Source organism: Cetorhinus maximus, chromosome 12 (genome assembly GCF_964194155.1).
Source record: "Cetorhinus maximus chromosome 12, sCetMax3.hap1.1, whole genome shotgun sequence".
In the NCBI taxonomy this organism is placed as follows: Eukaryota; Metazoa; Chordata; class Chondrichthyes; order Lamniformes; family Cetorhinidae; genus Cetorhinus; species Cetorhinus maximus.
In genome coordinates this window covers 68002655-68029314 of record NC_135890.1, presented here as the reverse complement: position 1 = coordinate 68029314, position 26660 = coordinate 68002655, and the positions used below count along the sequence as shown (strand labels likewise).

At 47.6% G+C, this 26660-nt stretch overlaps 1 protein-coding gene across 4 annotated transcripts in view; it reads right to left on the bottom strand.

Annotated features, from left to right (window-relative positions):
• Window positions 1-26660, bottom strand: part of LOC144687536 (glutathione hydrolase 1 proenzyme-like) — a 163139-nt gene that overhangs the window by 8710 nt on the left and 127769 nt on the right. For 2 of the 4 annotated variants that reach the window (XM_078553805.1, XM_078553807.1), the window contains one exon: window positions 19643-19723. The exons of 1 other annotated variant lie outside the window; for it this stretch is intronic. In XM_078553805.1, the coding sequence (XP_078409931.1) occupies window positions 19643-19723 (81 nt within the window). The remainder of the gene's footprint in view (window positions 1-19642; window positions 19724-26660) is intronic. One more of the 4 variants, XM_078553808.1, reaches the window with a different exon arrangement.

The window sequence follows — 26660 nt, the reverse complement described above, 5'->3', positions numbered from 1 at the left end:
GGCAGGATTTCCAATCTGTGAGCCCATGCTCAGAGCTCATGTTCCTGTCCAAGCGCATAACTGCTAAGCTCAGCGATAAGTGTGAGTGCCTTTCCACCTTAAAGTGCAGGATCTCTGCCCCTCAAAGCCACATTATTGTGCAGGCACTCAACCCTACAACCTTCAGCCTTTCACACCTTGTAGTTGTCTGCATTAAGGCCACAAGGCTCTCACCACAATGTAGGGATGCAGAGTTGTGCCATTCGTTCTGTGTAGCGTCCCCTCACCTATACCCTCGCCGTGGTCAGTGATGATGAATCCAAATGGTGATATGTTGCAGTCAATGGAGCCTTTGAGCATGCTCTGGAAGTGCATATGGTGGCTTTAGACAATGTTAAGGAGGGAAATGGGATAGGAGTGAGGATGTAGTGAATCTGAAGAGTGCTCTTTTATTATCAATGAAGCATTACCTTTAGGGCTTCATGGTGTCCTTACATTTTAGAGATGGCAAGGGCCAGGGCTGGCCATTAGGGCAGACGGTCTGTTTGAGCTTCATGATCCTCAGGTGGTCCAAATCCATGGGAAGGTCAGGATGAAAGGACGCCCGCATCCCAAACTGAGAATGCTAAATGTCAATGTCGTGGAGGAGAAGGTGACACAGAGGACTAGGTGATGTCAAAATGGAGTCAGACCTGGGTAACGTCCTTGGCTCCCTTGGCCCAAGTGTGACCTTTTAGTTTCACCATCGAGGTGTCACAGAATGCGTTGTCCTGTTGGTGCAGATGGTTCTCCTTGAGGTGCTTTGTCAGACTGAAGCCATACAGCTACGAGTCCACTGAGGATTGTAGAACAGCTCCTACCTCTACTAGGCTGCCGTGGCAACTGGGATGCTGCAGAGATGCGAGAAGAGGCAGTGCCTTCTGACATGCGATGCTGGAACGCCCTCCTCCAGGAAGGACCCCATCTCAACAAGGACACGTGCTCTTGAGCTCTCTTCATCATTTTTCAAAAAAAACAGGAAACTGGTTATCCAAATGTGTAAGTACTTACTCTCAGATTGAAGTGCATGGTTGCAATGAGAAGGATAACAAGGCTGGTGTTCATGTTGGCCCATGATGGAGGACTCTTGTCCAAGGGGATGCAGACTACAACTTGTCAACCTTCTCTTGGCCCTGGTGGCTTTGAGCACTTCACATGCACACCTGCCTCATTTGGCACATGTTATGGCCTCTTCCCCTGCAGCCTCGGCTTCCTCAAGCTCATCACCTACATCCCTTTCAATGTCCTCCTCATCGGAGGAGACATGCATCCCCTCCGTGTCGGCATCTGGTAAGTCCTCCACTCTTTGCATCGCCAGGTTGTGCAGCGCTCTGCAAGCCACGATGATCCAGGAGACTTTCTGACGGATGGAGTGTCCCGCCAGATTTATCGAGGGCTCAGAATCACATCTTTAAGATGCCAATATTCTGCTCCACCAATGTTCGGGTAGCAATATGAGCATCGTTGCACCGTCTCTCAGCGGGATTGTGTGGATGCCGCAAGGACACCATCAGCCATGTTCTTTGTCACCACAAGAGCCAACTCTGGTCCCTTGAAGACGTCAGGGATCTGCGATTTACTCAACATGTATGAACCCTGGCAGCTTCCTGGGTTTCTTGTGCAAACCTGCATGATTTGTTTCATGTGGTTGCAGACCAGCTGCACATTGAACGAGTGGAAGACTTTCCTGTTGATATATTGGAGTGCCTTTTCCAAGATTGTGGGAATCTGGAGATCGCAGCAAAGCCTATGCTCTGGAGCCCTGGCTCTCTTGATCTCTGGCAAAGTGCACATAATTGTGGGCCTTGGCAAAAGGGGCGTCCATCACCTCATATATGCATTTGTGCATGGAAGCTTGAGAGATCCCGCAGAGGACCCGGTGGAGCCCTGAAAAGAGTCACACGTAGAAGTTAAGAGTGGTGGTGACTTTCAGAGTCACTGGTAATTGATGTCCTCCCAGTGCTCCTGGTATCAAATCCTGGAGAATGTGGCAAATGTGAGACACCAGATCACTGGTCATGCAGAAGCATTGGTGACATTGCCTCTCACTCATCTTCTAAGACATGTGTGTTCTGTACACCCTCAATCTTGAGAGCCACCTACGAACAACATTTCTTTGAGCCTCATCCTCTGATTCCAGAGGAGGCCCTGCTGTGCCTTGCTCATGAGGGTGTAGCTCCTCCCTTTGGGGAGCCTGACACGACAATCTCAATTTTCTCCGCCTTCTCTCCTGCCTGTATGTGATTGTGAAGGCAGCAATAAATGCAACATCCATCTTCCTTAAATCAGCTCTCTGCAGCATCAATGAGAAAAAGATGAGTCAGCATGAGCCTCTAAAAGGTCCTATTTCTGTAGACTAATAGTGTTGTGGCAATGGGTTCAAGTGCTTGGTTCCAGTGGCGGCACCTATTCACCACTGAAACCCTAGCCAGTGCATTTGAAGCTGCATTTTTGCCCCTCCCACTTCCGTTCCCCCTCTTTTCGTGTCCGACTTCTATGAGATTGCTTTGGCCAGGCACTAAGATCCTCAATCACTGCACTTTTGTTCTACACTCTTTGTAATACTCAAGAAGATTAATGTTCATTGATGAACTGAGATTATTTGCGGGAGGCGGGGTGAGACTTCTCATCTGTAAGACTGCCAGCACCAAGACTGTAAGCTCCTGCTTTTAAAGACGCATCTGCAGCTTGTCCAGTTGTCAATATGCTCTAGACCTTGTTATCGCTCTGGGCAATGGCACGCTTGGAACAAGGGGTTAAAGCAAGGAGTTTGTTTAGTTGCATGAGCGCCCTTCATTACTTCACTTTCCTGATTCCCTGCATTGTCATTGAAACGATCCTAACATGTTTCAGCTTGTATCTCTCCTCATTTGGGAATACACAGTTCAGTTTGGTGCCCCTTTAATCTGCTCCCCAGTGCAGTGCACCAGTCCTCCAAATGGCCTTCTGGAGCTGATGCTGAGGGCTCACCACCAGACCAGCTTGGAGCCTCCCTTTTGTAACTGTGGTAATCCCTGCCATCATCCTGGAGGAGCATAATGTTCAGGTTTCCCTTCTTCCAATAATTCTTAAGCCTCCCCCTCCAATGCTTTATGCTATTTTGATTATGGAGAATATCTCTGTATAACTCCCTGAAATGAGCCCCCCCCCGCCCCACCGACCACCCAATGCTTGAGACTTCCCAATAGCCCTACACTATATTTTCCCCATCTACAGCCTACCCTGACTGTGAGTGTGCCATCAGGGGAGGTGATGATGTAGTGGTATTGTCACTGGACTAGTAATCCAGAGAAAAACAAAAATATCTGGAAAAACTCAGCAGGTCTGGCAGCATCTGTGGAGAGGAGCACAGTTAACATTTCGACTCCGAATGACCCTTCAACAGAACTAAATAAAAATAGAAAAGAGGTGAAATATAAGTTGGTTTAAGGTGGGGGGTGGGGGGTGGGACAAGTAGAGCTCGATAGAGGGCCAGTGATAGGTGGAGATAACCAAAAGATGTCACAGACAAAAGGACAAAGAGGTGTTGAAGGTGGTGATAACCACCGGACTCGAAATGTTAACTGTGTTCCTCTCCACAGATGCTGCCAGACCTGCTGAGTTTTTCCAGGTGTTTTTGTTTTTGTTTTGGATTTCCAGCATCCACAGTTTTTTGCTTTTATTTTAGTAATCCAGAGACCCAGGGTAATGCTCTGGGGATCTAGGTTCGAATTCCGCCATGGCAGATGGTGGAATTTGAATTCAATAAAAAAAAATCTGGAATTAAAAGTCTAATGATGACCATGAAACCATTGTCGATTGTTGTAAAAATCCATCTGGTGCACTAATGCCCTTTAGGGAAGGAAATCTGCTGTTCTTACCTGGTCTGGCCCAACCCACAGCAATGTGGTTGACTCTTAAGTGCCTTCTGAAGAAGGACAATTAGGGATAGGTGATAAATGCTGGCCTAGCTGCCCACATTGTACGAATGAAAAAAAAATCTGCAGCCCATTATTAATCCAGAAGCTCCCTGGACTGAGGCGCTTCTTGTAATAACCACGCCCTGCGCACAACATGCTGGGCACGGCTGACACTTGACTGACATGCCCTCCCCTCCCTGGACAGCCTTTGCGAGGTCAGCAATGTAAACTGAAGCCTTTCTTCACTCTGCCATGCTTCCATTCTGGCCACAACTCGCTTATGTACCTCTCTAAGACACCTTTCCCCATTCTAGCCCAGACGATGCTTCTGACCTGCATCCCCCCAGTCATGTGTCAGAGTGCAACCTTCGCCACTCTTCCCCTCCCCCAGTGGAGGTCTTGCCTTGTGGCCCCTTATATGCCACTCCTACCTTGCTGCTGGTCTGGCCTGTGAAAGCCCCCTTAAAGCGATGTGCTGCTGTCTGCGAAGCCTGGTGCGGAGTCTAAGATGCCGTGAGCAATGCGCGATGCAAGGTGTGCGAGCAAACCTCGACGTCACGAGCAAAGTGCAGTTCACCAGGTGCATGATGCTCATATTCGGTTGTGAAATACGTCAGTCTAATTAGATGCTGACTTGCCCTTTTGATCTAGTGTGGGAGGTGATTCCAGTGAGCAGCCTTTGTGATGATTGTGCATGACATTCAAATGTATTAAATATTGCTGAAAAAGGAGATACGTCTAAGCTCTTCATCATGCACTCATCAGGACATAGACTGATAGACATTTACAGCACAAAATGAGGCCATTAGGCCCATCATGTCCATGTCAGTCAAAGATCTGACCACACTAATCCCATTTTCCATTGGTTTACCTATAGCCCTGGAGGCTATGGCAACGCAAGTGAATATCTAAATACTTCTTAAGTGTTATGAGCGTTTCTGACTCAACCATCCTTTCAGGTAGTGAGTTCCAGACTCCCAGCACCCTCTGGATGAAAAATTTCTCCTTAATTCCCCTCTTAGCCTTCTACCTCTAACCTTAAATCTATGCCCCCTGTTATTGACCCCTCTACTAATGGAAAAAGCACCTTCCTATCCACGGTATCTATGCCCCTCATAATCTTATACACCTCTATCAGGCCCCCTCTCAATCTTCGATGCTCCAAGGGAAACAACCCTAGCCCATTCAATCTTTCCTCATAGCTCAGACCCTCCAGCCCAGGCAGCATCCTGGTAAATCTCCTCTGCATCCTCTCCAGTGCAATCACATCCTTCCTATAATGTGGTGACCAGAACTGCACACAGTACTCCAGTTGTGCCCTAACCAGCGTTTTATACAGTTCCAGCATAACTTCCGTGCTCTTGTATTCTACGCCTTGGCTAACAAAGGTAAGTATCCCATTTACCTTCTTAACCACCTTATCTACCTGCCCTGCTACCTTCAGGGATCTGTGGATATGCACACCAAGGTCCCTCTGATCTTCAGTACTTTCCAGGGTCTTACCATTCATAGTGTAATCCCTTGCCTTGTTAGCCCTCCCCAATTGCATTACCTCACACTTTTCTGGGTTGAATTCCATTTGCCACTGCTCTGCCCACCTGACCAGTTCATTGATATCCCCCTGCAGTTTACGGCTATCCTCCTCATTATTTACCACCCTACCAATTTTCGTGTCATCCGCGAACTTCTTGATCATACCCCCTACATTTAAGTCCAAATCATTTATGTACACCACAAACAGCAAGGGTCCCAGCACCGAGCTCTGTGGAACCCCACTGGAAACATACTTCCAGTCACAGAAATATCCCTCTCCCATCACCCTCTGCTTCATGCCTCTCAGCCAATTTTGGATCCAACGTGCCACTTTGCCTTGGATTCCATGGGCTCTTACTTTCTTGACCAGTCTGCCATGAAGGACCTTATCAAAAGCCTTGCTAAAGTCCATGTAGGCCACATCAATGCATTACCCTCATCAACACTCCTGGTTACCTCCTCAAAAAATTCGATCAAATTTGTCAAACACGACCTTCCCTAAACAAATCCATGCTGACTATCCCCGATTGGTCCATGTCTCTCCAAATGCAGATATATTCTGTCCCTCAGAATTTTTTCTAGTATCTTCCCAGCTACTGAAGTTAGACAGAATGTCCTGTAATTTCCTGGTGTATCCCTTCCTCTCTTTTTTAATAATGGGACAACGTTAGCAGTCCTCCAGTCATCTGGCACCTCACCTGTGGCCAGAGAGGATTTGAAAATTACTGCCAGGGCCCCTCTCGCTCTTCCCTTGCGTCCCTCAACAGCCTGGGATACATTTCATCTGGGCCTGCGGATTTATCCACTTATAGGGCTGCTAAACACACTGATACCTCCTCACTCTCTATGTTAATTTCCTCTAATATTTCACAGTCCTACACCCTGATGCCTATACCTGTGTCGTCCTTTTCCATTGTGAAGACTGACGCAAAGTATTCATTGAGGACTGTATCCACATCTTCCGGGTCCACACACACATTATCTCTATGATCCCTAATTGTCCCTACTCTTTCCCTAGTTATTCTCTTGTGCTTTATATATTTAAAAAGCCCCTTTGAGTTTTCCTTTATTCTACCCACCAATGCTTTCTCATGCACTCTCTTAGCTTTCCCAATTTCCTTTTTAAGTTCCCCCTTGCACTTTTTATACTCCTCTAGGGACGGTGCCGTATTGAGCCCTCGGTATCTGCCATAAGCTTCTCTTTTTTTCTTAATCCTAACCTTTATGTCCTTAGACATCCAGGGTTCTCCAGACTTGGTCCCCCAATTTGTCATTACGGGAAAATATTTGCCCTGTACTCTTGCCATTTCGTCCTTGAACGCCTCCCACTGCTCTGACAGTTTTATCTGCAAGTAGCTGCTCCCACTCCACTTGGGCCAAATCGTATCTCATCTTAGTAAAATTAGCCATTCCCCAGTTTAGGACTTTTATTCTTGGCCCAACTTAATCATTTTCCATAACTATCCTAAATCTGAGTTATGGTCACAATCTCCAAAATGCTCCCCTACTGATAGGCCTTCCACCTGCCCTGGCTCAGTTCCGAATATTAGGTCCAGAACTGCCCCCTCCCTTGCTGGGTTTTCTACATACTGGCTAAAAAAGTTCCCCTGGATGCAACTTAAGAACTTTGCTCCCTCCCTACTTTGCACGCTAAAACTATCCCAGTTAATATTTGGGGAGTTCGAATCCCCTACTTATTATTATTATAATTATTATAAGGGGGATTCCTTATTATTCTTACAGTCCTTTGAAATTTGGGGAAGAATTTTCTGGTCAATGAGCGGGGGGCAGGGCCCAGTGTCACCGCGCACCATTTAGATTTTCAGTTCGGCGGGTGCGCAGCCAACTTGGCTGCGCGCCCGCCAAACTGTCAAAGGCCTATTAAGGCCTGATAAAAACTAATTAAAACAGTTAAATGAGCTGTCCGGCCAACCTTAAGGTTGGCGGGCAGGTGAAGAGCTCAGGTGGCCTTTGCATTGTTCATGAAACCTCATCTACGAGCAAGATGAGGTTTCATGAGGGGTTTTAAAATTCAATAACATTTAAAAAAAAATGTAATTGACATGTCCCTGCTCATGTGACACCGTCACAAGAGGAGACATGTCTTATAATATTTTCTTCTCTGAATTTAGCTTTCAAAAACTTTAACTAATCTTCCTGAGGCACCTCCGTGCCTCAGGGTGATTTCTGTGCTCTTTCGCATGCATGCGCAAAAGAGCGCAGGTCTTGACTCAGGGAATCCCCCCCCAGCCCGCACAGCACTTCTGGGCGAGCGTCACGCTGGGCGGGCCTTAATTGGCCCGCCCACATAAAATGGCAGCACGCACCCGATTGGGGGTGCCGATCAGGTTCGCGCTCACTCCTGCCCACCCCCGCACAACACCCCCGATGGGGGGGAAAATTCAGCCCTTGATTACATATTTGATCCTCTATCTCTACCTGACTGGGGGCTTATAGTACACACCCAGCAACGTGTTTGCTCTTTTTGTGTTTTTTACTTCTACCCATATGGCCTCATTTGATGATCCTACCAAGATATCATCCCTCCTTACTGTTATAATTGATTTCTTGATCAATATTGCAACCCCCCCATCCTCTTTTATCCTCCTCTCTATCTCATCTGAATACCCTATGACCAGGAATGTTGTGCTGCCAATCCTGCCCTTCTTCTAGCCAAGTCTCGGTCATGGCTATGATATCATACCCCCACGTGCCTAACTGTGCCCTCAGCTCATCTGTCTTATTCCTCAGGTTCCTAGTAAACCTCCCTGCGAGGATGTTGATCGTGTTCCTGTTCAGATGTAACCCGTCCAACTTGTACAGGTCCCACCTCCTCCAGAAATGGTCCCAATGCCCCAGGAATCTAAAGCCCTCCCTCCTGCACCATCTTTCCAGCCACACATTCATCTGCTCTATCCTTCTGTTCCTCTACTCACTACTGCGTGGCACCCGAAGATTATGACCTTTGAAATCCTGCTTTTCAATTTCCTGCCTAACTCCCTAAAATCTTCCTGCAGGACCTCATTTCTCTTTCTTCCTATGCCATTGGTCCCAACATGGACCATGACCTCTGGCTGTTCACCCTCCCCCTTCCAAATGCCCTGAAGCCATTCCGTGGCATCCTTGACCCTGGAACTTGGGAGGCAAAATATTATCCTACAGCCGCAGATGCACCTGTCTACTCCCCTCACTAATGAATCCCCTACCACTATTGCTCTTCCACACTTCTTCCTCCCCCACTGAGCAGCTGGACCACCCACAGTGCCACGGCCTTGGCTCTGGTTGGCCTCCACAGAAGAACTGTCACTCTCACCATTTTCCAAGGCTGAAAAATGGTTTGCAAGCAAGATGCACTCGGTGGATCCCCTCACTACCTGCCTGGTTCGTTTCTTCTCTCTCGGTCACCCATTCCCTCCCTGCTTGTGCTTCAAGCCACAGGGTGATCACATCCTGAAACATGCTATTCACAAACCTCTTAGCCTCGTGAATGCATCTTAGTGCCCCCAGCTGCTGCTCAAGCTCCAAAACCCGGAGCTTGCATTACTCCAGTTAGAGGCACCTCCTGCACACATGATCATTCAGACCGCCAGGAGCATCTAGAATTTTCCACAAGTGCAGGATGTGCAAATCACAGGACTAAGCTCCCCAGACATATCTTAACTAAATAGAATATGGACCCTTGCTTTTATTTCACCCTTATTCCTACTCCTACTTGATTAAAGACTAGATGCTAGATCCTCTAGATAGACTAGATCTTCTAGGTGCTGCTGACTGCCTGTCCCAGGGTCTTCCTCTTGCACTCTCCTCTAGGACACTTGCAAGAATACCAATATAATCAGCCAGTCTTTGGGACATACGGCCTACATACCTAGCATCACACTGGCTCTGAAATTCATATACCACATTATTCATTTGTGAGATAGGCAGGATGACTATTTGGCTTGACAGCAGCACCCTGTTAGTGGCAAATACCACTCGTGTTGCTGCTGCATAGTAGAAGCATGAAACAGCTAGCTTCACCTGTTGCTTAAATTTTTGAGGTACCTTGCCCTTCCAGGGTAATCTGAGGTAGACTGGGCGCTTTTCAGGGCCGAAAGTGACAGCCTTAGGCCCGTTCATGAGTTTGCATAATATACAGTGTGATTAGGGTAGCTATTATCCTGCAGGGTGCCTTTGATGCCCCTATTTTAGCATCAAGCTTGCATGGTGAGCAAATGGCTCGGGCCCTATTTACAAAGTGGCCAATGAGACCAATCTTATAGCTTGTGGAACTGTAAGAATCCCAATATGTATATTGACCTGTGAAGGTAGGCCTGCAGTAGACCGTGGTAGAGAACCTCTCAACTAGTACATCAAGGAAGGGGAGTTCATTTGACTGCTCCATCTCAAAGGTGGATTTCTGAGGTTTCGGGGTAGACCATTTGGGACTGAGATGAGGAGAAATTTCTTCACCCAGAGAGTGGTGAGCCTGTGGAATTCGTTACCACAGAAAGTAGTTGAGACCAAAACATTGTATGTTTTCAAGAAGGAGTTAGATATAGCTCTTGGGGCGAAGGGGATCAAAGGGTATGGGGACAAAGGAGCAGGCTATTGAGTTGGATGATCAGCCATGATCATAATGAATGGCGGAGCAGGCTCGAAGGGCCGAATGGCCTACTCCTGCTCCTAGATTCTATGTTTCTATGTGAATTTGCTATATTTAAATCTGTAGCTGCATGTAGCAATTTCCTTACACGTCTTAATGGGCTCCATTCTGCACTCAAATTCAGGTTTAATGACAATTACATTGTTAAACAAGTGATGGGTTTTTGTACACCTATAAATGGAGATAGCTGGGATACTCTGGGTGGGGAGAGTAGTGTTGACTAATAAGTCAATAAACTCTCTCCAGCAAAGAAAGCAGCTGTGTCTTTGTTTTAACTTCACCAACAGGAATGGATTCAGTTAAAATTGATACCAGAGAATAGTTAGCCTAAAGGTGAAGATTGGGAACCAAGGTATCTTTTCAGACAGAAGATTGTTATCGGAAACAGAAGATTGTTATTGGAGGTTACTTTGGAGAAGAATGGCTGAAACCGAGTCGAAAGTATCAAGGTATGATTTTCCACTTTGTTCTGTGAAGCTGAACCTTATGACCAATGGAAGAATGAAGTGGATATAAGATCTGACAACACTAATCCCATTTTCACACTTCCGTGTCTGAAGCTTTGAAAAAAAATGTGGGGTAACGTTCATTTCCAACCGCTTCCCGGGCATCAATAAAGCATTCAGCAGTAAAGATGGAGGACTCAAAGCTGACAGCATTTCGAGACTGTTTAGATATGAGACTCGAGCTTCAATACAAAAGAAGAACCACGAACTAAAGAAATGAGGATAGAGACCCTTTTGGTAACTCTAACAGATGACAGGAATTGGGCAGTTAAGGCAGGAGAATGAACCCCAGGAATAACCAAGGAATGGTTTCAGATGTGATTCAAAATACTATTATGCAATGAACTGCCTGAAATGTAATATCAGAGTTTTTGAAATGACACAAGACGAGGAAGGATCAGAAGGGGAAGATGATGATACTGATCAGTCAGAAGAAATTGTACTGGCCACCAGAAGTTTCAGACCGGTGATGGGTATCCTAGTGGCGGACTCATTAAATTATGCTGTATTAGACAGTGGGTGTACGTCCACAGTATGTGGAATGGATTGGCTAAAGTGCTACCTGGATTCACTAAATAGTAAAGACCAAAGGTTAAGGAATATGAAAGTTATACTTACTTCAGGTTCGAGGATGATAGCACATTAAAATTACTAAAGAAAGTGGTGTTTCCATGTAACATAGCCGGAGTAAACCATTTTATCAGCATAGATATAGTATCAAGTTAATTACCCTCACTATTGAGTAAGTAGTCTACAAAAAGGCTCAAATTAAATTAGATATGGAACATGATAAGGCAATTATTTTTTGGGAAATCTGTAGATTTCAAGTTTACGCAATCGGGACATTATTGTAACCCCTTAAAAAAACCTAACATTTTGAATCACAATGTTAAAGAAGTGTTGATGACATCGGGGCTAGGAGTTTAAAGGAAAAATGGCAAATTGTTTACAAACTGCATCAGCTTATAGAAGAGATCAGTGAGAAATCCGATATATGTAGAAAATATAGGAGGATACCATCATGGTTTGCAATGAGTCTCTTGTTAGGAAGAGAATTTAATGAAGTTGTAGCAATGGACTTGAAGGTTTGGGATAAGGACAAAAACATTTTTCTCTTTCCCTTTGTGGACATGGCAACTAAATTCAATCTAACAACAATAATATATAGGGGAGAATTTTTCATATGGCGGGTGGGCTGGGCGGGAGTGGGGGCAGGTGTGGAGCCGATTGCCGCCCGTGATCGGCTGTGCGCCGCCATTTTACGCAGGCGGGCCAATTAAGGCCCACCCAGCGTAACGCGCGGCTGGTAGCTCTCAGCGCTACCTGTGCGGGCAGGTGGGAGGAGGGAGAGTCGGGGCCTGTGCTCTTTCATGCATGTGCGCAAAAGAGCGCAGCAATCTCCCTGAGGCATGGGGGGTGGGGGGCGAGTGGGTGTGGAGTTTGCCAACAGTGAATTTAAGAGTATGTATGAAAATGTGAACATTGTAGTGATGAACACAGCAGCGGAAAAAGAAATCGTGCAGCAAATGATGAAATACTTCACAAAATCTTAGCTTGACTAACCGAGCTGTAAACTGACATCTGCCCTGGTGTGGACAGTCCATGCAAATAATTCATTTCAAATGGTTAGCGGCTACAGTCCCTATCAATTTGTTTATGGGAAAAATCCAATAATACCTTTGGTGATGTGGGATTATTCCCCGGCCTTGGAAGGGACTACGATTAGTTCAACTTTTTCTGAGCATTTGAATGACTTGTATGCAGGGAGAAAGGCATTTATCAAGGCTGAGATTTTGGAGAAAATTCAGCAAGCCTTACAGCACCGCATGAGGCCATCAGAAAGACTGTTTAATCCAGGGGACATGGTATATTAAAAAAGAGAAGGGCCGAAAGAATGGAAAGGACCTGGTAAGGTTATAGGCAGTGATGGAAAGGCAGTAAATTTATAACATGGGAATCAAACTGTTAGGGTACATTCCTCGAGGCTAATTGGCACTGACTATACATTTACAGAATCTGAACAAGGAATAGAAAGCGAAGAGGCACCATTCACTTCACATAAATATATGTTCGAAATTATAAGGAACAGATTACAGCAGATAAAGGGATGACTAAATCTGAATGAAGTGACACTGAAATGCAGGATAAGGTTATTTATCCCAAAGGGCAGCTACCCAAAGTTGTTCCCAGAGTAACATATATGCCAGTAGGGGCCAGTGAATGGAGGGATGCCAACATTATAGGGAGAGCAGGAAAAGCCACCGGTAAATACAAACATTGGGTGAATGTGCAAGATGAGGGCAGGAGGTAAGACCCATGGATTGGCAAAATGAGGTAAAGATGTGGAAGGCCAGAAAACGCAGTGTGAGTTCTGAAAATGGACTGAAGTGTGATCATGGCCCTAGGAAAATATCACAGGCTTGCGAAAGGGACCCTGATCATAGGAGGTAAAGATCGTGTAGCAATAGTCCACGAAGAGAGAGAAGGGTGAGTAGGGGTCGTAGTTTGATAAGAACAGGACCATTGAACAGACTAGGAATGTCAAAGCCCTTATGATAAAGAAGTTTTAGTGGCTACTGACAAATTAGAAGAAAAGATCATAAAGGCTGCCAAACAAAAAGAATAGGAAACTTGGAAAGAATTTGGTGTATAAACTGAAATACCTGAAAGGAGACAGCCAGTCTGATCACACAGGTGGACAAGCAGAGGAAAGGTGCTTCCTGATGGCACATACAAGGCTAAAGCTAGACTAGTGGCTTGGGGTTTCGAAGAAAGACTTGGGGCAGGATTTTATGGCTGACGCACGCGTGGCGGAGCCCGCACATTAGTGCCTAAAATGTCGCGCGCTGACGTCGCGCGAGCGTCCTAACATCAGCGCGCAGCATCGCGATATTTAGGTGGGCGAACGTGCTATGAAGTGCCTGCCATTAATTAAAGGCCTTGTTAAGGCCCTTAACTCGGCAATCGACGCCGATTTTGAGGAGCCCGTGTGATCTTTGCCTCGGTGCATGGGCCCAACGGGCAGGCGGGTAACTTATTTTTTAACAAACCTCATCCACGGGTGGGATATGTGGGCTCAGAGGGGTTGTTCATGTTTTTTCTGAAGTATTTATTGCAGAAAGTGTTTTAAACTTGCCTGTGTGATTGTTAGCTTTTCAGATCGATTTCCAATAGCTTTCTCTGTACTTTGAAGCTTCAGCTCAGCAGTCTGCAGACAGTAATCTTTATCGGGCCTGCAGATTTCCGGAGGCCTCCATTTAGCCTGGGTATGGGTTCTGACATCTCCACTGGAGGCAGCTCCTCTGAGGAGGAAGGGACGGATAGAATAAGGAGGAGGCCAGGAGTGAACAATCAGCCTCCAGGGGAGCCACCTTTGGGAGTACAGGCGCAGGCACAAGGGGTGCAGGGCCAAGTGGTTGTCCAAGGTGGAAGGGGCCACAGAAGATGCCACTATCCTGCTGCCAGGGTTTACAGGCGGCAAAGCAGCTACCTCAATATGACTGAGGTGCAGTGCCGAAGGAGGCTCCGTCTGTTAAGGGAAACAGTCAACTATATCTGTCAGATGATTGGCCCTGAGATCTCCCCTAACTGTGTGGGTGGACACCCCATGCCAGCGGCTCTGAAGGTCACAGTTTCCCTCCAGTTCTATGCATCTGGCTCCTTCCAGGGCTCGGTGGGTGATCTTTGCAGTGTCTCCCAATCAGCTGTACACACTTGTGTCAAGCAGGTTACAGATGCTCTGTGCAGACGTGCATTGACCTTCATCCGTTTCCGCTGCGATCAGGCAAGTCAGACACAGCGAGCCAGAGGCTTCGCGGCCATTGCTGGCTTCCCCCGCATCCAGGGCGCTATAGACTGTACACATGTGCCCAGCAAGGCACCAGCAGGTGAGCCCGGTGCCTTCGTCAACAGGAAGAGCTTCCACTCCATGAACATGCAGATAGTGTGTGATCACAGGATGCTGATTCTGCAAGTTTGTGCAAGGTACCCAGGCAGCTCCCACGACGCCTACAACCTCAGACACTCCCAGGTGCTGGGGTCTTCAGTGCTCCGGCTCAGCTGGATGGTTGGCTGGTGGGTGATAAGGGCTATCCCCTCAGAAGGTGGCTCATGATGCCTCTCCACCATCCAACAACAGAAGCTGAGGAGCGCTACAATAGGAGCCACGGCACCACAAGGGCTGTGGTGGAGAGAACCATCGGTCTTCTCAAGATGCGCTTCCGATGCCTGGACCGCTCAGGGGGTTCACTCCAGTACCCCCCAGATCGTGTCTCTGTGATAGTGGTAGCATGCTGCGCTCTGCACAATCTGGCACTGGAAAGGGGTGACGCAGTTGACGATTAAGACCTTGACACCGTGGATGAGGCTGCACAAGATGAATCCAGCAGTGGCTCAGAGGATGAGGAAGCACAGGGCAATGATGAGGGGCAGCACGCCGACCCGCCACTACACCAAGGAGGCAGGGACATCTGGGACACTTTAATCCAATGAACCTTCAGCTAGCTCCACACACATGGATCTGCAGGACCAGCATTGCCTGGTGCTTCCACACGTGGCACTTAGGTGCCACATCTTCCACCTCATCAGCTGCAACTAAAGGCTTAGTACAGAAATATCAATGTCCACTCAAACACTCATGATATGTCTGTGAAACAGACAAATGCAGCACAAAGGAAACACCCTCAGCCATGGTCAGAAAAGTGGACTTTATTGCCACCAAAATAAACCACAAACGTCGCTCTGACGCACCATAAAGAAACATTCCCTAATCTAGGGCCAACACAAAATTACCAGTGACAAACCCGTGGAGTGCCTAACGTGCCTTATGCTTACGTTTGTGGGTGCTATGTCTAGGTGCCACCCCATCGCTCGGAGTGGCTTGTGAGACAGCCTGCTGACTCTGCTGTCCTGTTGGCCTCGATGACCTTGGCGGCCGTCCTCTGGCCCATGGAGCCTGTGCTGGCCCTGCCTGGGAGGGAGTGTCCAGTTCCAGAACAGGCACCTCCCCAGTTTTCGCAGCCTCAACGGATGCAACGGTCACTGGCAGAGGGGCGGAGGAGCTGCTGCCCTCATCCGGAGCGCCCTGAGAGGAGCTCGCAGCGACGACAGGCAGCTGCTGCGCCGACGTGAGGTCACATTGGACCTCCCTGCTCACCGCAGATGGATGGACACCGAGCTGCGACACTTGGTGCCCCAGAACATCTCCCACATTGTCAATGACCACCTGTGGCCATTAGCGCTGTGAGGGCTTGCAGGTCAGAGCGTAACCCAATCAGAAGAATTTCAGTCCGATTGAAGCCCCTCTACATGAGAGTCGCCTATCTCTCAAAGAAGGAAGCATGAAGCTCTGTCCTGAGGTTCATGCCATCACTGACACCCTGCTTGGATTCCTCCACCACAGAGACCAACTGAAGCACACCCTCATGCAAACCTGCCAGATGCTCCCGTGCACCCTGCCGCTTGTCCTGCAGCTGCTGCATGGCTGATATCTCCAGAGGCACATCATCACTGCCAGACTCAGCATGTGCCTGGTCCCCTGCAGTCCTCCGGCTGCTGGCGCCTTCGGCACTCTCTGTCCATGCCATCTCCTCCAGCGATTGTGAAGTGCCCTCGCCATTCTGCCCTGGGACACTAGCCGATGTCATAATCCCCACCAAAGTATTTGTCACTGCGTTGGTGCCTGGCTCGCTGAAATGATGTGACCCAAGTTGCAAGTGATGCCCCTCAGGTGTGGAGGGGGGGCTCTGGACTTGTTTCTGGCGGCCATGCGGTGCTGATGCTAAAATTAACAACAAGGGCAGTGCATCAGTTAGCGTTCAGTCAGTAACACCATTCATCCCTTTCCCCTCCCAGGCTCATAATGCGCTCAACCTTCAAGAACCTAAGGAGACAAACATTGGTGGGGTGGTAAATAGTCAAGAGGAGGTCGAAACATTACCCGCGCATACAGACAGGCTGGTCAGATGGCCTAAGGAATGCCACATGGAATGTTATGTGGACAAGTTTGCGGTTAAGCACTTGGGCAAGACAAGCAAGGTACGGGAATATATGAGTAATGGTAGGACCGTGGAAAGTCACGACGATTACAGGGACCTTGCTGGGCAGACCCGTTAAGGTAGCAGAACAGGAACATAAGGTGTTTAACAAGGTCAAAGCCAGACTTGCCTTCATTAGCCGAGGAATAGAATGTAGGAAAAGGGAGGTCATGTTGCAAGTGCAGAAAACGCTATCGAGGCCACATCTACACTTCTGTGTTCACTTGTGACCTGCACTTCATGGGAGGGATGGCATTGGAGTGGGGAGAGTGCAGAGATTCCTGACCTGGAAGAATGCTGGCCTGGAGAGTTGGAGTGATGAGGAAACATTGCAAACACTTGCGACATTTGCCGTGGAGCACAGGAGATTGACAGGTCACATTATTGACCTTCATACCGTTAGGAGGGGCATAGAACGGGTGGACACAAGGCAACATTTCCCCTTGGCGCAGGGATGACTAACGTGGTGGCGTTTATTTAAGTTGAGTACCATGAGGTTGACAGGTGAAGTGCTGAGGATCTTTTGGACAGAGTAATGTGGGACACACTGGCTGAAAGCGTGGTGAGGTACAAACCCTCCTAAGATGCAATAAGTCTTTGGATGTGCATCAGTGATGCCATGGCATGTTAGGCCATGGGGATAGTGGTCACAAATGGGATAAGGTGACTTTGGAAGGTGCTAGAGACGCGTAACCTCAAGGGGCCGAGGGACCTTTGTGTATGTCCCACACGTCTGACTGTATCAGTCTGTGAATGAGCAGTGTTGCTGCATTAATGATTGCAGCAATCATCAGTGCTTTGGATGGTGGGGAGACAGAGTGGATGGGACTGTGGCCCTCAAATACCTGGCCGCTGCACCCCAGCCTCGCCGACACCTGCTGACCTGGCCGCCTGCCTCCTCCCCAGCTCCATGGCCTGCTCCTCATACGTGGTGAGGCGCTGCAGCACGGCGTGCCCACCACCACCAGTCCGCTGCCGCACCCGCATATTGCTCTGAGTTTTTGCCTGCAGAACAGAGAAGAGCATTTATTGGGGCTGATCGCTCATGTACTCTGCACGTGCACGCCGCACCCCAACCACAGTGTCCCATCTGAGGCCTCCAGCGGCTCCTGTCCACACTACTGGTGATCAGTCCCCAGAAGATAGTACGGCTATTCCCGACCCCCTCCCCCAGCGGACACCTTGGACACATTCGGCATCCATCACTTTGAATAACACACAGGTCTTAGCGCCCATGGCAAGGACGTGCAACTTGGTGCAGCGCCGAGGCCAGCAGATGGCTCTTGGCCACGACACCTTGAGGCTCCTCTTCCACCATCTCATCACCATCAATAAGACACGTTTTGAAGTTCTGAGTATGTGTCTAGCTGCCTCCCCTGCAGGTTGCCCCCAGACTACTCAAATGCGACAAACACCAACATATGCTGTGGGGAGAACCCATCTTCTCCTCAACCACTAAGGCTGATGTAAGCACGGTCACTATCTGTTTGCCCACCCAGCGTGCGCCAAATGCCCAATGCAGTAACAACACTAAGACGGGTGGGGCGAGGGGGTCCTCAAAGGCTAAGGCTACCTGCTGGGTAAAATGGCCAAGGCCGACATGGGACTCACCCTTCCAGCGAGCAGCAAATCATTGAAGCGCTTGTGGCACTGGGTTCCTGTGCGCCGCACAGCATCATGAGAGCTAACAGCCTCCACCACCTCCTGCCACGCCTGCCTGGTGATGTGGGGGGCCCTCCTCCTCCCATCCTCTGGAAACAGCACCTCCCGATGATTTGACACCTCTTCCAGGAGGGCAGCAAGGCAGGCATTGGAGAACCGAGGGGCACATTGGCCCCCTGCTGGCCTACCCTGCAGCCTGTCCCCTTTCTCCTCCTCTGCCCTCACCTCTTGTGCTGCCCGGTGACTGGCCATGGTGAACAGCCTAAAGGAGGCTGCCTGGCCGCTCTTTGTACAGACTGCCAGTTCCCTATTGGAATGGGTGGCCTGAACACGCCCGCCGCCGATTTAATTTTCCCGATGAACACGGGAGCCGGAACCCCGCTGGGCAGGCCTTAATTGGCCCGCCCGCGCAAAATGGCGGTGCGGCCCGTTTTGGCGTCGGGGATCAGCTGCCCATCCGCCGCCGAGTCAGTTGGGCCTGCCCGCCAAACACAAAATTCTGCCCTTGGTGATCAAGATGTCAGGGTGGACTTCCCTACTGCAGGAAAAGTGAGCTTGATGATTTTCTTAGCTCTTCTGGCAACAAGTTCCTGGGAATGTAAATCGATTGACATGAAAGCTGCATTTTTGCAGGGTGAGAAATTCAGACGGAAGTGTTTTAGAAACCACCTAAAGAAGCTGGTGATATAGAAGGGAAACTGAAAATTGAACAAGTGTGTTTATGGGTTGAATGATGCGTCAAGGGTATGATATTTCTTATTTAGGTCGGTTTTGTTGAAAACAGGTTGTATTGAGCTAAAGACAGACCCAGCAATGTTCTATTGATATCACAAGGAGAAACTAGCAGGCATCTTTATGATGCACGTTGATGATTTTCTGTGGAGAGATTCTGCAGAATTTGAGCAACAGGTAATAGATAAAATAACAAAGGAACTTAAGGTTGGAAGCCAGATTTCAGGGCCCTTTAAATATATAGGGTCAGACATTAAGCAGAATAAGTCAGGACTGACCTTGAATCAATCGTCTAATTTAGAAAATGTCAATCGCGCCCCAATAAATCAGGCCAGGTCCTCCTAAAAAGAGGATCCTGCATCCAAGGAAGAAATAGACCAATTAAGAAGGTTTGACTGGACAGTTGAACTGGTTGTGCACTCAGACTAGACCTGATGCTAGTTATGACATATCGGAACTGAGTACTATGATGAAACATGCCACAGTTGAGGAAGTCCTGAGAGCAAATAAAACATTAAAGAAATTAAATTCTGAGAAATGCACACTCAAGTTTCCAGCCTTGGGTGATCCAGAAGATATGAGGTTAGTCATTTTTAGTGAAGCTTCACATACCAACCTTCCAGGTGGGAATTCTAGCACAGCAGGATTTATCATGTTCTTGGTAGGAAAAAATAATAAAAGCTGACCATTGGCCTGGGAAGGGAAGAAAATAAAAAGGGTAGTGAAAAGCACCATGGCTGCTGAAGCACTGGTGTTGGTAGAAGCAATAGATATGGGGGTATACTTAGCTAATATACTGAAGGAAATACTGTACGAGAGGCAATATGGGAAAAGTTCACCCATAGGATGTTATGTGAATAACCATTCTCTTTCTGACAATATTCATTCGACAAAGGGTGTCAATGAAAAAATGTTGAGAATTGACCTTGCTAGCAAAAAGGAAATGCTAGAAAGAAGAGATATTTCCAAATGGGTGGATGCACGTCACCAATTGTCAGACTGTTTTACGAAGAGAGGTGCTTACTCCAAGGAATTATTAGATGGACTGGAAGAGCAACGCCTTGTGTTATAATGAGGATGTGGAAAACTGGTATTTTCTTTGATTACTTTGTAATTACTTATATGTGGTGTAAAGAAGAAAAGAAATTTCTTTACAGAAAGGGGAACATGGGATCTATTAATGGTTGGTTATAATATAATGTAAGATGTGGAAGATGAAAAAATACATACAATTTAGTTTCTTTTTGAGTAGTTTGAAAGGTTGTTCTTCAGTTTTCAAAAGTTTTAATTTAAAAGAAAGAGGGTATCTGTCAATGTCTCATTAATTACATTGTTAAGGTTTAAAGCCAATTATATTGTTAAACAAGTGATGGGTATTTGTGCACCATAATAATGGCCGAGTGCTTAAGGCAATGGATTCGAAATCCATTGGGGTCTCCCCACACAGGTATGAACCTTGCCAACTACGCTGCTCATCTGTCCTCCCATTAGGTGCCTCCAGAATTAATTATGTTTCTGAAGTGTAGTGGTTATCACGTTCACCTCACATGCGAAAGGTCCCTAGTTCGAAACCGAGCAGAAACATTATCAAAGCTTGCTCATTTAGAGTGAGGAAAATTTGTATAAATGGGGATAGGGCCTGGCCAAGTTGGCCATCAACAGGTCCAGGCAGTGGGCGATCAAGGGGGTCGTCCTGCCAAATGCCTGCTTCTCTTCCATGGTCATGTTCGTAGCTGCATGTCCTTAGAGAGGGAGCACGCAGTGTCTACCGGTGCGATGGAGGCCTTTCGTGCCCAAGGGGCACCACGGGAGCTGGGGTGCTTTGTTGACTCCCTTAATCACTTTTTATTTTGAATTTTGTATGTTTCCTTTAAGGTTTATCTTTATTTTTGCAGTATCCATTTAAGGGGCTGCTTTTTATTTTGTCCCTCATTTTCTTAATTTAGTTTAATTGGTTGCTCAAAAGTTGAGGAGGTTGTCCAGCCTGACTGTCTACCCCTCTTCTGTGGCTATGTTTGTGGCCAGGTGTCCTTAAGAGAGGAAGCATGCGCTGTCTGCTGGCACGATAGAGGCCTTTCAAGCCCAGTGGGCACTGTGGGGAATGGGGTCCTTTATTGGCCCCCTTAATCACGTTTTATTTTGAATTTTGAAGGTTTACTTTAAGATTTGTCTTTGTTTTTTCAGTATCCCTTTAAGGGGCCGCCTTTTAATTTGTCCCTTGTTCTCTTAATTTAGCTTAATTGGTTGCTCAAAAGAGTATAAATGGGGATAGCTGGGACACTCAGGTTGGGGAGTAACGTTGACTGTGAACTATGTCAATAAACTCTCTCCAGCAAAGAAATCAGCTGTGTCTTTGTTTTAACTTCACCAACGAGTATGGATCCAGTTGACACAGACCCCATTAAGTCTCATGGCATTGGGTCAAGCATGGGGAAGGCAACCTCCTGCTGATTACCACCTAATGCCCTCACCCATTTGATGAGTGCAGCATGTTGAACACACATTTGATGGAATAAGCACTGAGGCTAGCAAGGGCACAGAATGTTCTCTGATAGGGTACTCCAATGTCCATCTGCAAGATTGACTTAGTAGCACCACCTTTGACCGAGCTGGCCCAGTCTTGAAAAAGATATCTGCCAGACTGGGTGTTCACAGGGTGGTGAGGGAACAAACAAGAGGGAAAAGCCTATTTGACCTTGCCCTCACCAATGTATCTGTCACAGATGCCTCTCTCCATGTCAATAATGATAGGAGTGACCACTTGCCCAATCTTTAGACCAAGTCCCATCTATACACTGAAAATACCATCTGCCATGTTGTGTGACATTATCAGTATGCTAAATGGAATAGGTTCAGAACAGTTCTAGAAGCTCAAAACTGGGTATCTGAGGCACTGTGGATCATCACAGCAGTAGAATTGTATTCAACCACAATATGTAACCTTATACCCTGGCATATCCCTCACTCTACCAGTACCATCAAGGTAGGGGATCAACTCTGGTTCAAGGAGGAGTGCAGGAGGGCATGCCAGGAGTAGCACCAGGCTTATCTAAAATGAGTGCCAACATGGTGTAGTGTACAACACAGGACTACATGCATGCCAAACAACAGAAGCAGTGTTCCAAGAACCAACAGATCAAATCATACCACTGCAGTCCTGCCATCTCCAGTTGTGAATGGTGGTAGACAACTAAACAACTAATCGAAGGAGGAGGCTGCACAAATATTCCCACTCTCAATGATTGGACAGCCCAGCACATCAGTGCTAAAGACAAGGCTAAAGCATTTGCAACCATCTTCAGCCAGAAGTGGCCAGTGGATGATCCATCTTGGCCTCCTCCCAAGGTCCACAAATGTCAGTTTTCAGCCAATTCAATTCACTCCATGTGATACCTAGTAATGGCTGAAGGAACTGGTAGTAGTACTGAAGACTTGTGCTAGAAAACTAGTTGCACACCTAGCCAAGCTGTTCCAATACAGCTACAACACTGGTATCTATTAGACAATATGGAAAATTGCAAGGTAGGTCCTTTTCACAAAAAACAGGATAAATTCAATCTGACCAATTACTGTCCCATCAGGCTATTTGTGATGATATGCAAATTGATGGAAGGTTTCATAAGCAGTGCTCTTAAGCAGCATTTACAAAGCAATTATGTACTCACTGATGCTCCATTTGGGTTCTGCCAGGGCCACTCAGCTCTTGACCTCATTACAGCCTTGGTTCAAAGATGGACAAAAGAGCTGAACTTGAAGTGAGGTGAAAGTGACTACCCTTGACATCAGGGCGGCATTTGACTGAGTGTGGTATCAGAGAGACCTAGCAAAATTGAGGTCAATGTGAATTGGGGAAAACTCACTGGTTGGTGTCTTACCTAGCATAAAGGAAAATGGTTGTGGTTGTTGTCAGGCTGATCATCTCAGCCCTAGGACATCATTGCAGGAGTTCCTCAGGGTAGTTTCCTAGGCCGAACCATCTTCAGCTGCTTCATCAATGACTTTCCATAAGGTCAGAAGTGAGGATGTTCACCGGTGATTGCATAGTCTCTACAAGAAAGTGAAAATTGCTAGCAGAGCAGCCAAAAAGGACCTGACTGAAAGAAAGCATAGGCAGTAGTAAATGCAGATTGTAAATGTCAGTAGAAAGAAGCATACAATGTTGTCACTGCTGTGCCAAAGGAAAGGAGTCTAACAGCTGGATGAAGAGGAACCAGTTGATGTAGTGTGTTTGGATTTCTAAAAAGCATTCAATAAGGTGCATGGATGGATGGATTGGTTGGCCAACAGGAAACATTTTCTGGATGGCAAACTGTAATTAGTTGAGTGCCACAAGAATCAGTGCTGGGGCCTCAACTATTTACGATCTATATCAACGACTTGGTTGAAGGGACCAAATATATTGTAGCCAAATTTGCTGATGATACAAAGATAGGTAGGAAAAGCAAGTTGTGAGGAGGATACAAAGAATCTGCAAAGGGATGTGGATATGGTAAGTGAATGGGCAAATATTTTGCAGATGGACTATAACCTACAAAAATGTATATATCAACATGGCAACTTCCTAAAATTAGAAAAGACTGGATAAAGATGTTAAAAAAGCTGAAGCTATGTCTGCCTGTAACAATGAACAAAGGGAACTTTCTGGCTACATCAGAGAAGCTGACACCTTGTTATGAGATGCAAATGACCCCAATGGCTGCAGAGATCAACTTCAAAGGGAAATATATAAAGGTCATCTACATTTCCTAAGCTGGGCCTGGCCAATGGAGACTACCTATCTGCCACGACAAAGGAACCTGCTGCTTTCCTTTCAAATTCTTAATGGTTGAACATGAATAATCACAAGAATCCAGAAAAAGGGATATACATCCTTTGTCAAAGCCAAAGTGGAGAAGAAGTGGGAGTCATGTCACATGATGCCCCCTAGCTGGGAAAGCCAGTTACCCTGTCTTGCTGTATTGCCACTCAGTCTGCCATCTTATATCTAGCAAGCAGTAGCTTAGAACAAGGGTTCGGTTCAGTTGAATGCCTGGTTCCTATCTACACTGTTTCTACTGGGACTTCTGAACTACTATACTATCGCCTACGAGACTAATTCATCTTTTTTTTATTCATTCATGGAATGTGGGCTTCGCTGGCTGGGCCACCATTTATTGCCCATCCCTAGTTGCCCTTGAGAAGGTGTGGGTGGCAGGGTTAGGAAGGTTAATAAGATGTAACTCTTTTGAGTCAAAACAATAAACTAAATGAGCAAAAAGGAACAAGGGAGAAAACAAGCACAGCCCCTAAGTCAGGTCAGCTGTAAAATCAAGGAAAAACTTTAAAGGAACCTTACAAACATCAAACTAAGATGTGATTAAAGGGGTCAACAAAACACCCCAGACCCCGCGGTGCCCACCGAGCACGGAAGGCCTCGATGGTGCCGGCAGACACCGCGTGCTCCCTTTCCAGGGTTAATAAGATGTAGTTGCACAGACTGGGCATGTGTGTTAATGACTTGTACATAATGTTCACTATTGTCTTCCTGCCTATGGCTCCTTGTTCTGATGAACAGTGTTCGTGTCACTCAGATGTGAAACCTTGGTTCCTGCACAAGATAAAGGCAGGTGTCTCAGTCCAGGGCCTCCCCTGTGCTTTGTACAGCCTTCAGACCAAAGTGATGGTCCGGCCTCATAATCCCTGGACACATTACTGATGCCTGCACCTCGATGGTGCTTGTCATTGTTGCCAGAATGTAGTGGGCAGGCGTCACAGAATTGTGTCATTCTTTCTGTGTGTTCTCAGCACCTTTAAGGTGGGGCTGTCCCCCATCAGGTCAGCATCTGTGACCAGTGCCGCCGTGCTCCTGAAGGGGTCACGTGCTAAAGGCGGACAAGGGGTCTGGTGCCTTTAAGGTTTCCCAGCTGCATCTCCATGACATGACCCTGATCACAGAACACAAGTGAGCTGCCCTCGGCCAGACAGGAGTCAGACATTCACAGAGGCTATGTGAAGATCTATGGCATCTCCTCACTGCATGTCGTCATCATCCTCCACAAATCTAGCTATGAGAGCGTCCTGAGCACACCTACCTCGTCTGGTCAGTGCAATGGCCTCATCGCTGTCATCGTTGCCTTCGAGGACCTCCTCATCCTCATCCCCGTTGATGTCCTCCTCGTCTAAGGAGATGTGCAGCTCTTATGTCTCCTCCTCAGCCAGCTCCTCTCTCCTTTGCAGCACCAGGTAGTAAAGGGCGCAGCAGATGATGATGATGCATGGCGCACTCTGTGCTCAACATTGCAGGGCTCCACCAGACCAATCCAGGCATCGGAACCTCATTTTCAGCATCCCAAGTTGCGAGTTGTAGCATGAGCCTCATTATACCATCACACTGCTGCAGTCTGAGGCCACCGTACGGGTGTCATCAGCCACGTCCTCTGCGGTTAGCCCTGGTCCCCGAGGAGTCATCCCTGCAGCCTCTGTGGACCCTGAAATACATCAGAGACCTGTGACTGACTGAGAATCTAGAAGTCATGGACACTCCCTGGGAACTGTGCACAAATCTGCAGGATGCATTTGTGGTGGTCGCACACCAGCTGCACATTCAGCGAATGGAAGCCCTTGCGGTTGATACAGTTGACCCCTTGTTGCAACAGAGATGTGAGCACAGTCAATGGCACCCTGCACCTGTGGGAAAATTGAGATCTGGGCAAATCCAATCGCTCTTGCATCCTGGCTTTCCTGGTTCCAGGTGAAATGCAGAAAGTTGTGTGCCCTTGCAATGATGGTGCCTGTGACCTCATGGGTGCATTTGTGGGTGGAGGCTTGCAATATCCCACAAAGGTCAATCTGGAGCCCTGAAAGGAGCTACTGGCTCCTGGTAAAAATTGAGCACTGTAGTCATTTTCACGCCACGGGCAGTTGATGCCCTCCATATCCCTGTGATGCCAAATCCTGCAGCAGCTGGCAGATGTGAACGACATGTTCCCTGGACATGTGCAGTCTTTAGCAACACTGGTTCTCGGTCATTTGCAGGAATGAAAGCCAGTGTCTATAGACCCTGGGTCTAGCTAGGCACTGACCAGTGATTGTTCTCTGTGGCTCTTTAGCAGTGTGTGTAGGAGACCTAGTTGCCCCTTCTTCTTGAGGGTACTGCTCCTCCCTCTGCACAGCCAGGTGCCTCCGTCGCTCTCTTCTCTTTTGTCTCCGCTCTCTGTACGCCAGGAGGCATACCACTAGTTCACCAGGCTCCATGATCCTGATGTACTTCTCCTGCAGGATGAATGAGAGACACGCATGGGTTAGCTTGGATGTTCTAAGAACTTCTGTTGGTTAAGCCTGAAGGTCCCTTAACGCATCCCAGAAAGTGCTGGCCACCGCTTGGATGGCCAGAGTTTAGTGGGCTGCATGGCTGCCCGAAACCCCACCCTCATCCACCCTACCCCAACCGACCAATTGGCGGCAGTTTTGCCCACTGGTCTGCATGCTGTGCTCTCAGCTCAGGCGCAGGCATTCTCCTAACCCACACTGCAAGGCTGCACTGTTAGCTTGAACCATGGGGGAGACTGGTCCAAACCAGGATGATGACATTGCAAGGGGCTGTGAGCGCCTCCACCAGTGACTGCTCCATGGCCAACTTTCGCAAGGAGAT